At 45.0% G+C, this 13875-nt stretch overlaps 1 protein-coding gene across 1 annotated transcript in view; it reads right to left on the reverse strand.

Moving 5' to 3' along the window:
• Window positions 1-6082: 6082 nt before the first annotated feature.
• tbc1d17 (TBC1 domain family, member 17) overlaps window positions 6083-13875 on the reverse strand; it is a 44835-nt gene continuing 37042 nt past the window's right edge. The window contains exon 17 of the mRNA XM_060849711.1: window positions 6083-11928. Within this exon, the coding sequence (XP_060705694.1) occupies window positions 11710-11928 (219 nt within the window). The 3' untranslated portion in view covers window positions 6083-11709. The remainder of the gene's footprint in view (window positions 11929-13875) is intronic.

Here is a 13875-nt window from a genome sequence, read left to right on the forward strand (position 1 = left end):
AATTGTGGGAGTGAGGCCCTGTCCAGAATCTGTTCCAGAGTTTTAACTTGGAATCCAGCTGGTTTCATTTCAAAGGTTGGAATTTATAAAATGCCACACTGGCTGATAGTGACTACAAATGGTGCAGTTTTTTTTGAACAAAATAGAACATATCTGAAAATAAACAAACATCTTGGATGCAATGATTCACCCTTAGACTTCTGTGTGTGTGTGTGGGCACATGCGCGCGGGAGAGGGTCTGTGTGTGAACGTGATTCCACAGATTGAATGGATGGGTGATTTGCATTACGTTAGAGCCTCGGGACATTTTGAATCACCTTGCAACCCTATTTCCCCGCATGCAGACACCCGCTCTTGACGCGGGAAGAGCAGCAGCTGGTTGGCACACAGGCAGCAAAGTGACACACGCAATGGGGTCACGAGCAATCCAGAGACCTGGGTAAAATTCTGGGGACACGGGCTCAAATTCTGCCGTGGCAGAAAGTGGCATTTGAATTAATAACAAATCTGGAAATTTGATTCAAATGATGACCATGAAACTGTTGTCGAAAACCCATCTGGCTCACTGACGTCCTTTATGGAAGAAAACTGCCATCCTTCCTGGGGTGGCTGACATATGATTCCAAAATCACAACAATGCAGTTGACTCTTGCCTACCCTCTGGGCAATTAGGGATGGGCAATGAGTGTAGGCATTGCCAGAGATACCAATGACTTGTGAATGAATTTTAAAAATGACCAGGTGACCTTCCTCTTTATGTGTTCACCAACTGCGAACATCATTGGATGAGGTGACACTGATTGGTCTTGCCAATGGAAAAGATGGTAGAGAACCAGCTCCTTAAACTGTTGGAATGAAACAAAGAAATTAAGGTCTGGAAACCTGAAACAAAAGAAGCAAATGCTGGAGAAACTCAGCAGGTCAGTGGAGAGAGAAACAGAGTTAATGTCTTGAGTCTGGTATGACTCTTCAGAACTGACAAAGGTCATGGGACTCAAAACATTATGTAGCTTCTCTCCCTATAGAATCTGAGGAATGCCCTTCAGAGGTCAGTGTGGACTCAATGGGGTGAATGGCCTGCTTCCACACTGTAGAGATTCTACAATGACCTGCTGAGCCTTTCTAACAATTTCTAGTTTTATTTCTTGAATAGCCTGATGAGATACATATTGGTTCAGGAAGATTGGGTGTGTTTGTTCTTGTAGATCAGCCCAAGACAGCAGGTCAACATGTGATGGCACACCTCTGGGGGAGATGGGAACTGAACCCAGACTTTCTGGCCCAGACGTAGGAATATTACTGCAGCACCACCACGATATCCCTAGGTATAATACCTCATCTGGAAGATGACATCTCCAGCAGTGTGGTACACCCTCGCTACTGCACAGGGAGTGACGGCCTTCTTTGAAGTGCTGACTTCAACCCATGATCTTCAGGGTCAAAGATGAGAGTGATACTGACCCCTGGTGGCAAGGAGGAAAAGAAACTGGAAGGTGAGGGAAGAAAGGAGGGGGATGAAAATAAGATAAGAAAGAAACAAAGAAAGGAGATGGGAAAGAAAGAGGGAGTGAAGAGAGGGAAGGAAGGAGGATGTGGAAAGGGATAAAAGGAGGGACGACTGGAGAGAGAAGAGGAAGGAGGGTGTGGAAAGAGAATGGAGGAGGGAGGAGTGGAGACAGGAGGAAGGAGACAGTGGATAGAGAAGGAAGGAGAGAGGGAATGAAAAGAGTGGAGGAGGGAGTGGATGGAGAAGGAAGGAGGGGGATCTGGGGGGGGAAAGAGGGAATAGAAGGGGAGAAAAGATAAGAGGATGAAAAAAGGAATAAGATGAGGAAAAGGAGGAAGAAAGGTGAAAAGAATTGGAAAGACACGAACAAGTATTGTTCCAGCATCTCATCAAGTTGCGAAATGGATTTCCTTAGAGTATAATCAGGCAGTGACTGTCATTTGGGTAAATATGGACGGATATGTTAATTCATTCTATCAGCAAATCCTTAAAAAAGACAATGTTGGAAATTTGAAATAGAGAAAAACAGAAAAGACTGGAAATGCACAGGAGGTCCGTCAGGGCCTGAATCTTCAGTCACCTCCCCAGGGAGCAGTGATGGTGGCCATGTTATTGAATTCTTTGAAGGTAGTGGTAGAGAGATTTTCAAGTAAAAAGGGGGTCAATAATTATTGGGGGGAGACAGGGAGGAAAGTGGAGAAGAGTCCACAATCAGATAAGCCATGATTTACTGAACAGTGGAGCATATGGTGGGGCTTCGGGCAAATATCCTCTTCCTGCTCCTATTTGCTATGTTCAGGAAAATGGAAACAACGTGTGGTCTTGCAATAAAGGGATGAAACTCACAAAATCCAGGACCTACACAGTGGTATGGGTGACATGGTGGCTCAGTGGTTAGCATTGCTACCTCACAGTGCGAAGGACCTAGGTTCAACTCCACCCTTGGGTGACTGCGTGGAGTTTGCACATTCTCCTTGTGTCTGTGTGGGTTTGCTCTTGCTTCCTCCCACAGTCCAAGGATATACAGGATAAGGTGGTTTGGCCGTGGGAAATTGCCCATAGTGTCCAGGGATGTGCAGGCTAGGGAGGTTAGCCATGGAAATTACAGGAATTGGGTGGAATGACGTTTGGAGGGTTGGTGTGGAATTGATGGGCTGAATGGCCTGCTTCCACACTGTAGGAATTCTACATTTCACTTGCAGCTTTTCAAAAAAAGAAATTGCAGGTTGCTTGGTATCTATAGTGACACATAAACGGCTTTGATTCAGAGTGGATCCTGGCCTAATCCCAACAGCCTCATTATTTGGATCAAAGCTGGAATTTTAACACACTAACCCACAACAGTCAGAACCGCCTCCTGACAGTGTTCCGATTTATTCACAGCCAGCTTGGATCTGCCACTTACCCTCTCACTTGATTCAGTGGGCGTAGGTTCTGTTACAGACCCAAACATGCAATACACATCCAAAACATCAGTGCTGCATTGTTGGAGATGCTGCCCTTTGTCTGAGAATTAAACTGAGGTGCAGTGCTCTTGCTCAGATCTGGCGTGTGGGGGGAGCCATGCGGCCTTGGCCAACATTTCCTCCTCAAACAGAAATTAAAAACTTTGCATGCTGGAAATCTAAAACAAAAGCAGATAAAGGCGCTGGAGAAACACAGTAGGTTTGGCAGCAGCTATCAGGAAGGACGCAGCGTGGCTCTGAACCAGATCTAAAGGAGGGTCACCAGACCCGCAACGTTAACACTGCTTTCTCTGCATGGGTAGTGCTGTGTCTGCTGAGGTTCTCCAGCATTTATATTCCTGAGAGTGTTTTGATTGTCTACCCAAATATCTCCACTATAAACACCCACACTAGCCAGCCATGTATTTGTTTGTTATGGGATCTTGCTGTGCATGAATTAATGTTTCTGTTTGAAAAAACAGATCATTGCCAGGATGCAGAATTACATTTATTTTCAGTCCCTAATTGTCCTTGAGAAAGTGGAAATATGACTTATCTATTGACCTGCTGCACCCAGTGTTGGAGGTGTTCCCACAGGGCTGCTCCGGAGGGATTTCTTACTCCCAACAGGCAAGAGGAGTACTGGGATCTCAGATAGCAACTTGGGAGGCATAGGGGCTAGCACTACTGCCTGGGTAGCATCACCTAACCCTGCACATTATTGGACTGTGGGAGAAACTGCAGTACCCAGCAGAAACAGGGAGAACGTGCAAACTCCACACAAGACAGTTGCCTGAGGGTGGAATCAAACACTGGTCCCTGGTGCTGGAAGGCAGCAGTTCTAACCACTGAGCGACTGTGCTGCTGTATGTTAAAATGGTATGAACTATGCTTTCATATGCTATCTTAGACACACAGATATTAAACATTAATGTTGCACAAAAACATTTTAAACACCTGCAGGAAATGTGTCTGCATTGATGGATATGTGACAAATGTGGATGCATACGCATCGCAAGCATTTATCTATAGAAGTGAGTGCACATGAATCGTGGACAACCATGATGATTAATTTGCTTGTTTAAGATCAATATACACACGTAAAGAATAGTTAGTAGCTCAGAAAAAAAAATTACTGCTGTCATCAGGACAATTTGCAATAAATACCAAAGTAAAAGGAAATCATTAGCCAATATGAGAGAGCTGACTGAATGGCCTGTGGACTGATTGTGATCGAGGTATTGCCACAGAGAATGCACCAGCTAGATGATGACTGACTGCTAACAGCCAGTCTTTGCTTAAACTTTCAACTCTGATTGGTGAAGGCACTGCCTTGAGAAGTGAATGGGCGAAGGGCTGTGATCTATTTTGTTTGATTGAAACTGGTTCAGTCTGCCTATATGCTTTTTGTGGCAGTAAAGAGCCGGGCTCCAGGAATTAGTACGTTCAAGTGCACCACACTGCAAGCCTGACTGACAATCCGAAAGTGATTGCCAGTGTAGCTCTTTATACACTCTGAATTATTTTAGGGACTACCACCAATCATTAAATCACATCAAATGCTGAACCCTGAGGTTTGAGTTTTACAAGCACCAACAGTTGGGTATGGATAGTTCCTAGAGTGTTGCAAACTGCTGGAGGTGTGCAGTTTGATGTGACCTGCCAATTTCCGCAATGTACACCACGCGGAATGAGCACCTTGTGAACTGTCCTGATGAGTCAAAGAGAAAGCGTCAACAAAACAGGTCTTGTGTCTGCAATATTCAAGTCGTGTGCTATTGAACAATGAAAAGGACTGCAACAAAAACAGAAATTGCTGGAAAATCTCAGCAGGTCCGGCAGCATCTGTGGAGAGGAATCGGAGTTAATGGTTCCGGTCCAACGATCCTTAAGAATAGCTACTTGGAGGTCAGAGAGGGTAAACTGATGGGGAAACCAACACTGACCTGGAGGAAGGACTGCAGAGAAACAGCAGCACTCTCCGAAATATATTCCTTATTAGTGCGGTCACTGAGCAGACCCTACAGAGGTCAGGCAAAGGACACCGTGGAAAGTCTCATTGTATTCCCAAAGTTTTTTGTACACTGTCTGCCAACTCTCAGTGTCCAACGTCGTGATCAGAGAAAGAGCCTCCTAGCCTTACCTGGCAGAGTCAAAGGGCAAATGGTCCAGAACTCTTTGTCGAATGGTCTTTCAGTGACTGACCCCTGGTGAAGACACGAGAGAGTTTTGAAGTCCTCAGTCGCAGGATGTTCCCCTCTGTCAGTACTGGGTTGCTATGGAGATCCTCACTAACATGTGAAACTTACTGCGCACTGATGGTGGGACCCAGGAGCAGTGGCAGCAAGGTCCCAGAAACAAAAAGACCAGTGGCGGAGCTGTGTGGGACTCAGGAGTGAGGGGAATGGGAGTGCAGAGATCCCAGAAGCACAGGGTCCACTACTGGAGCTCCTCCACCAAAATTAAATTGTGACATTATAGAACAGCATATCAGGAATTGGCAGGGATTTCTCTAGTGACAGAATTTTGATTTAAGGTAAGAGCATAAATAAAATTTAAAATAAGAGACAATTAATATTTTTAGAATTTAAAAAACTTGATACCTTCCTTAGATAATGGGCTTCTGGTTATTTGTCAAACATAAACAATAAGAATTTTCTGGTCTGTACTTAAGTCGAATGAAGGGTGAAATAAAAGCAAGAGTTCATGTTCTATTTAGCTCAGATCAAGGAGTTCAGGCTGTGATTTACATCTTCTGCACTGGATCACGATGTGCAAGAGATGTCCCCAAATACAGCAACTCAAGCTCAGGGCTTTATGACTTGCATCCCAGCTGGGTACACTGTAGCCCATTCACAAGGTTGAGAGATTTGTGGATTAGATGTATCAGGACGTGGTCACCGTGCACTTTAGGGAATTGCAGGGACCTGAGGGAACGGCTGTGTTTCCAAGAGAAGGGGATCAGTGAGGTAGGGTGGGAATCCGGAGTGCATCTCAATTGCAAACATCAACTTCTGACGTCGGAAAAATGGTGACATTGACGGTTCCTCTAAGGAGAATGACAGCCATGGGCTTTGCAAAAGATACAACATAGAGACAGAGATAGAAAAAACACAGCATCCACCTGTGGTAGTGATTGGGTCAGTAATTTAATACAGCAAATTACAGTTGCACATCTTAGAATCACACAAAAAGTTTCAAGACAGAAGTGAACCTTGCAGCACAGTATCAGCCAGTATAAAACACTTGTCTACAGCACACCTTGCTTCATAGAACCGAATACTGATCAGATACTGCGCATGTTGGACTGTAACCCTCACTGGCTCCTAACCACTGCTGTGCACTGTGTCAGGGAGGGGTGGAGAACAAAATGATACCAGTTAGTCAATCATTGACAACCTGCAGGTATACACCAGCTCTATCAGGGAAGCCTAACTTACAGGAGTCTCTCAATATTGCCTGAACATGTCCTCCCAGTAGAGGAGGCATCAGACATTTTGGGAGGAGCTAAGGTTAGTTGTATTTTCTTTTCCCTCAGTTTATATTGTTGCTGTAGAAAGGGATGAATTCTAATGGGAAGATTCTGCACAGAGTGCTGTGTTTATTGCCAACGTCACCACTAGTTGCTGGGCAGCAATTGGTCCTGTGTGGGAATTAATCTTTTCAGCTGGCTTGAACCCAGAAGTGGAACTGATGTGTTGGTGTGCAGTTTATTCAATTTGCAGCGCAGTAGTGCTAAAGGACCCATGCAAGAGATGCCCCTGAAATGAATTCCAGATGCATTGACCCAGAGACACACTCAGAAAAGAGCCCTGTCCACATCCGCCAATGCCTCACTCACCCATTGCTAAATGTGGAGTGAGCTGTACAGTGAGGGATGTGGCTAGAAGTGAGGCAAGGGAGGGTGGGCTAGAAGGCTCTAGCACAGAGGTCTCGTGCAACTGCTGCCATCTAGGCATGTGCAGGCAGCTGGCAGCCAAACTGGCATTGGCAACACACACTGCGATTGAATGCTGGCACCCTCACTCTATCAGAGTTCTGGCCACAAAAAGATGTCGTTCAGGAAAGATAAAACTGTACTGGGATGTCGCTTACATTGCACTGTCTGTTGTTTCAATCAGTGCCGCTACACACTTCATTAACGTCAAAGGACATTCCTCGCCTCTTACTACCCCGCTGCACACGTGGACAATGCTGGAACTTCCTGATTGGTGAATCCTGTTTAATGTGACAAACAGCCGCATCCTTGCAAGGAGCAAGAATCCCACTCTGAACAAAACAAGCTCCATGTGGGAGCACTGTGTGAGCAAGCTCCTCATGTGGCGGCTGCGGTCTGCTCCATAATGAAGATTTGTGTGCTCATGAATATTGAGCAGCTTATTAACAAACATAATGCAAAGCAAAATGTCTTTGATCAGGCCAGGGAGTGTTTAGGTGACAGTACTCAGAGCTGCTGGGAGGTACTTTGTATTGTTTGCTCCATATCCTGGAATTAATATCATTAATATCACACAGCCCACTGCAAACACTCTTAACTCCTTCCTGTCATTTCTACTGCTGGAAACAGCTATGATGGGGATCCATTGGAAAGCTTTTTCAAAGAGGCAGTCCAGGCATGAACTGAATACCATCTTCTGCGGGGTATGAGCCTGTACTTTCTAGCACACAATTCAAACTGCCGCATTCTAATGAGAGAGACCTTCAAACTTGTGAACTTCACTGCAACCATCAGGAAACACATCTCCATTTTAAAACTTGTGGAAACCTGAACTTTCTCCCCGCAAAATGATTGGGTGGGGAGGAGGAGGGTTCAAATGAACATTTCACAAAGGAAACTGGTCAACATATTTTGGTTGGCTAGAAGTTTCAAGGGTTATGGAATAGAGACACGTATTGATTGGAAGCTGAAACAGTTGAGGGGCTGAATGGCCGCCTCCTGCTCCTACTTTCTAACAGTTTGTGATGCCCACTCACTGAACAAAGACCATGTCTGCTTAAAGGCAAAAACGGCTTCAGACATGCCTTGTCTTTGGAGCAGCCATGATATAATTGAAAAATCAGAGGTTGTAGGGAATGATAGTTCAGTATTTAAAAGACAGCATGTGGTTTACTGTCAATCATACCAGGGGAGTGGCTATTAACGGTATGGTGGAGCGAGCAAAGATATATTTATATTGTGTAATTGGCTTTACTTGCCACAGAGCATCTCAAAAATCTCGCTTTGATCATTTGCACAACTGCTCAGCTTTCTGTCCAACATCATGCTGCTTGAGTACACAAGTGAGAGAGAGCCTGGAATTAACCCTTTGCTAATCTGAGCCTGGTTAAACAACATTGTGTGTGCAGCAGGTTACAGAGTTAAGCTTGCTGAAGGCCTCAACACTGTGTGACAGCTTCAGATTCACCCCCCCCCCCCCGAGAGATAACAACAGCCTGGTGCTTTTTGGATGATGTTTGTGGGTGTGGCATGGAGGTCAGCACTACCCCCACCAATCATAAGCAGAGTTTACAGGGCTGGAATCAAAGTCAGGCTGTCAGATGCAACAAAAATATAACTGATTAACATAGATATTTGTTTAAACTGTTGTTTTGTTGGTCACAGCAACATCTCTGAACCTTCTCCTTGAGGCATCCTATCCCAGTATTGGATACTCCTCAGGTCGGTATAACATGGGCTAAATACAGAGTAAACCTCCCTTCTCTACTGTCCAAGCAGCGGTAGCAGAGACCTGGCAGTGAGGTTACAGCATCTTTCAAAGCTCCGACAGCCAATGACGTGGAGGTACCGGTGTGGGACAGTGGTGGACAAAGTCAGAAGTCATATGACACCAGGTTATAGTCCTACAGGTTTTCAGTTGAAATCACAAGCTTTCAGAGCATCAGGTTCGAAGGAATAGCACTCTGAAAGCTTTTGATTTCAAATATACCTATTGAACTATAATCTGGTGTTGTGTGCTCTCTGACTTTGCACACCCCAATGCAACACCAGCACCTCCACATCATGTCGTAAGAATACACTTTGGGTCCTATTGAAGAACTGTGCGAGATGGAGGTAATTTATTGAATATCTTTACAAAAACGTGGGAGCTGTCTGTGCTGGGGGCAGGCACAACAGCAAGACAAGTGATTGGCCTGGAATGTGTGTGTGTTTTATTAAGAAAGCGAGCTGGGTCAAAGAACATCAACCTGCAGAAGGATGGGGGAGACAGACATAACACTTCATATCTCTGCCCAACCCAAGCATAATTTGTAAGCTAACATTTCACCATTACAACTGAATGGCAAGACGGAAAATCAATTTGTAACACACACAGATTTTCTGATTAAATTGATTTATAAATACTTCTTAAACAGGAAACTACTGTCTACTAAAGAAGATCCTCTGACCAATTTTCAGACAGATTAAAGTCACATACTATTAAAAGTACAGGCACAAAATGAACCTTGGGTATAACTAACTTGGTGTGTCCCCTTGGCAAAAGCAATTTGGAGGGTGTTAAGGATTCAACTCCAAACCTACCAGCTTCACTGAAAATATTTTCCTAGAAAAAGGAACCTAATATATATATTTTACTGAAAATACCTCAAAGCGCTTGATTACTTTGAAGTGGAGCCTAACACAAATTAATATGCAGAAATTTTGTACATTAGCAAGAGTCATCCAGTGGATAACTGGTTAATCCGCATTGCGTGCCGTTAGCTTGAGGCACAAATGCTGGTTATGACGTTTGAGAAACTCCCTTGCTGTTAAACGACTGTCACTGGGGAACATGCGCAATGCATCAGAATGGACCAGTGGTGCCTCGGCCTAATCCCACAGTCAGAAAGAAAGTGGGCATCTCTGGCAGAGTGGTGTTCTCTCTCCGTACAACCCTGGAATGTCAGCCTTGGCGGGGGCGGGGGGGTACTTGGGGAGGAAAGTCTTGATCAATTTGTCAGAATCAAGAATGAAAAGCCTTGGCAATTGAGCCAAGCCGACAAACTGTGTGTGACCACTTTGGCACACGGATGGCAAGAATCCTTTATATCTCCAAGTGGAACGTGGGAGATTGAAACAGATTTGCCGGCCCATGAGCAGGGAGAGCACAGAGTTGGGGTAGCTGTGACTCAAGATAAGGCTCTTGTTTCATGAGTTGCTTAGACCACTGAATGGGTGACAAAGTCTGGGATTAACCAGCTCTTCACCAGCAGCGCTGACTCTTCACACACTGCGGGTGCAAAACTGCGTGTGTCCTTGCCCTCTCTCCCCTTAGCTATCATTCCCCCCTCCTCTACAAACATCTATTTCTACCCCCACACCCACTCCCTCCAAACAATGGAAAACGCCCAGGTTGTGCTGGTGTGGTTAATGCTGACCAGCTGAATGTCTGCACGTTTCTATTTCCTCAGCAGCTCTGAAGGACGCAGTTGTGGTTACACAGAATAAATTCAAACATCCTACACAGTGCAAGGGAGCTACCATTTGTCGCACAGTCTTACAGATCTGCAACCCACTCCTCACGTGCTTATGCCTCTCCAGGGAATAAAGAAATACAATTGTGCGAGGGTTGGCAAGTGCTTCCATTCAATAGAATAAAAGGAAAATCATGAATTTCCTTAGCAGTGACAGTTTTAGTCCCTTCGCTTTATACTTGGCATGGCCATTGGACTCAAATCCATCAAGTCAAGCACACAGTCTTTTAAAGGAAATGAGATTACGGGGATTTGTACAGGGGTGATCCTACTGCACTCCTGCCCTCACGGCAGACTGGTGAAAATTAATGTCAGCTGTTGTGACTGCAGAAGGTCTGCTGCTCAGAAAAACGCCACTCGACGTCACACAACGGTTATCCGATCACCAGCTCAAGGGGATCCCTCACCAGCCGAGAATCACTGACGGATGGATTACCGCATCCAGATGGATAATTGAGTCACTCACCTAGGTTTGGACGCATTCGGTTCGATTGATGGTGACTTAGTACCCACCGAATAAAGACAAACACCAAACTGAAGGAGAGTTTGGCTGCACAGGAAGGACGGGAGAGGGTGCTGACTGACTAAAGGCAAACATAAACACTAACACTATGGCTGAAGCCCCAAGGCATTGGGAGCCCAGTCAACTGAAACTCAGGATTGCAATGTTAGATCTTCAGTGGGTACGGGCTGAACATTGGTGGGCCAAGCAGCATCGAGCTGCAATTGAATCCTTCCCTTAACATCAGCGGTAATCACACCTTAGACAAAAAAAGAGAAGGATTTGACTTTGTCTAGATGACAAACAAGGCCAGAGGGGATGATAGCAGGAGTTGCTCCACATCTCATTTACTGTCTCCCTTGCCAGAAATAACCAACTTCCCTCCCAATTTGAAAGGGCTCCATGTTTAAGTTCTTAGAGAAAAAAGAAGTTTTTTTTTAATCCAAAAACAAAAATCAGAACTCTACAATGTAATAATACTCATTCTAAACCGGAAGCAGCAACCAATCCTGAAGGATTTTTCAGCGTTTTCATCCCCCCCCAAGAACTTGAACAGGAATTGGGAACTGAAGCAACCACTGTGCTCAGTTACAACTATTCAGATTAAAGTTTGGTCAGTGAAGAAAGGAAATTACCCATTTTTACAGGATTACATGGATGAATTTTGTCTCAGTTCCAAAGCTGCTGCCGCATTGTTACTCAAGGCTTTGGTGAAAGTGTTTTAAATGTCCTTGTTTGAGATTTTGGTCAGCACACCCCCCCCACCCACACACTCTCCTATTAAGCAGCTCTGCCACCATCACTTACGGGCTTTGGCCAGACTCAATGTTACCATCCTCTGTGTGTAAAATCTCAATGCTGCTATCGGGCAGGCTGTGGGAGGCGCTGTCTGTAAGCTCCGACTCATGCGTCTGGCTGGGGGACAGGGCTTGTGGGGAGCTGCCGGTGCCAGAGCTAGTGCTGCCGCTGGGGGTAGTGTCCTCCACCAGGCCCAGGATCTGTTGCACACTCTGTTGTAGCTGCTGTTCGAACAGAGGAAACACAATGATCAGCTTTCCACGTCTGTGGACGACTAGCACGTGTGAGCATTTCACACCCGTGCCCCATTGTACCTTTCCATACCTGCACCCTATTCTTCATTTCAACCTCTGCCCAAACCCATTTCTTCTTATCAGAGCGTAGACCCAAGATAGAGTCATGAAGGTCTACGTCATGGAAACTGGCCCTTTGGCCCAACTTGCCTATGCTCAGTTTTCTAAATTTAATCTGGTGCCACCTGTCTGCAGTTGGTCCACATCCTGCAATTCCCACGTCTACCATGTATTGGTCCAAATGTTTCTTAAAATAATGAAATCGTACTCATTTTTACCACTCTTGCTGGTAGCCTGTTCCAGACACTAACCACCTTGTGTGAAAAAAACTGCCTCTCTGGATCCTTTTATATTGCTCCCCTCTCACCTTAAACATACTGTGACTTTGAGGTTAATGGGGTTGCTGTTAATTTACAGGAGATTTTTATTTTCAATTTCAATATTTAAAATCCTTTATTTTCCAAATCTTCTCATATTAATTTAACTTTTATTGAAAAAGGTTTCTGCCCCAGTTTCCAGTGCTTAGCTCAGCTATTTAGTTTGGTGGCATTATTGGAATGTCACTGGATTAATAATTCAGGAGAGAGAGTGTGTTGCTGGAAAAGCTTAGCAGGTCAGGCAGCATCTGAGGAGCACGAAAATCGACCTAGACTTAACTTAGGTTCAAATCCTATCATAACATCTGGTGGAATTTAAATGAATTAACAAAACTTTAATTTATTCCTCAAAAGAATGTGGAAATTACAGTAAATCTTAGCACTATTGACCATATCCATTGTTGTAAAAATCCATCTGGTTCACTAACGATTTTGGGGTGGGAAATCTATTGTCCTTACCCAGCATAGTCTCCAGATCCTAGTGTGATTGGCTCTTTCTGGCCACCTGAAATAGCCCAGTAACCCTCTCAAGGGAAAACAGCCACAGGCAACAGATATCTGCCTTGAAAACCTCACAGAAGTTTATAATCATGGGGGAGCAAAGACTGAGTGATTAGTCAATGTCTTTTCCATAGGGTAGGGAAGTGACAGGAACAGACATCACTACAGGAAATGACATCACCGACCCAAGCACACTTGAACACAAATAGAAAGAGGGTCATTAACACCAGTGCTTCATCAGAGGCTCACCGATGATGTTACCTAGTATGGTGACGAAACATCTGAAAATGAACCTTCCAGCTCAGGTGAGCAAACTTACATCCAGGGTAGGGGAGTCCAAAAATAGAGGGCGTAGGTTTAAGGTGAGAGGGGAAAGATATAAAAGGGACCTAAGAGGCAATGTTTTCACACAGAGGGTGGTGCATGTATGGAATGAGCTGCTGGAAGAAGTGGTGGAGGTTGGTACAATTACAACATTTAAAAGGCATCTGGATGGATATATGAATGGGAAGGGCTTAAGAGGGATATGGGTCAGGTGCTGGCAAAGGGATTAGGTCAGTTTAGGATATTTGGTTGGCAAGGTTGAGTTGGACCGAAGGGTCCGTTTCCATGCTGTACATCTCTATGACTCTATGACAGTGATCCCGAAAATTTAAAATTTAAAAATTAAAAAAATCTTAATGGTTCAGCACTGCACCAAGAAACTGGGGCAATAAAATGACCCTCATGGTTAGCATCCTCTCCCCTCTATTTTGTTCAGCACAATTCTGTCAGTCCTGACCCCTGCTGGAGACTGGGAAACATTGAGCTTCACTCTGCTGCTTGGATGCACAGGATTGATTTGGAGGTGACTGTCCCGTAGCAAAGGCAGGTCACTCAGCAGTGCACTCTGGGGTTGTTGCAGGGAAGTTCAGACTCACCAGACAGGGGGCTGTGGAGGTGGGGGGTGGTGGTGGTGGTGGTGGTGGGGGGGGGGTTGGGTTCAGACTCACTGGACAGG

Source organism: Hemiscyllium ocellatum, chromosome 33 (assembly GCF_020745735.1).
Source record: "Hemiscyllium ocellatum isolate sHemOce1 chromosome 33, sHemOce1.pat.X.cur, whole genome shotgun sequence".
Taxonomy (NCBI): Eukaryota; Metazoa; Chordata; class Chondrichthyes; order Orectolobiformes; family Hemiscylliidae; genus Hemiscyllium; species Hemiscyllium ocellatum.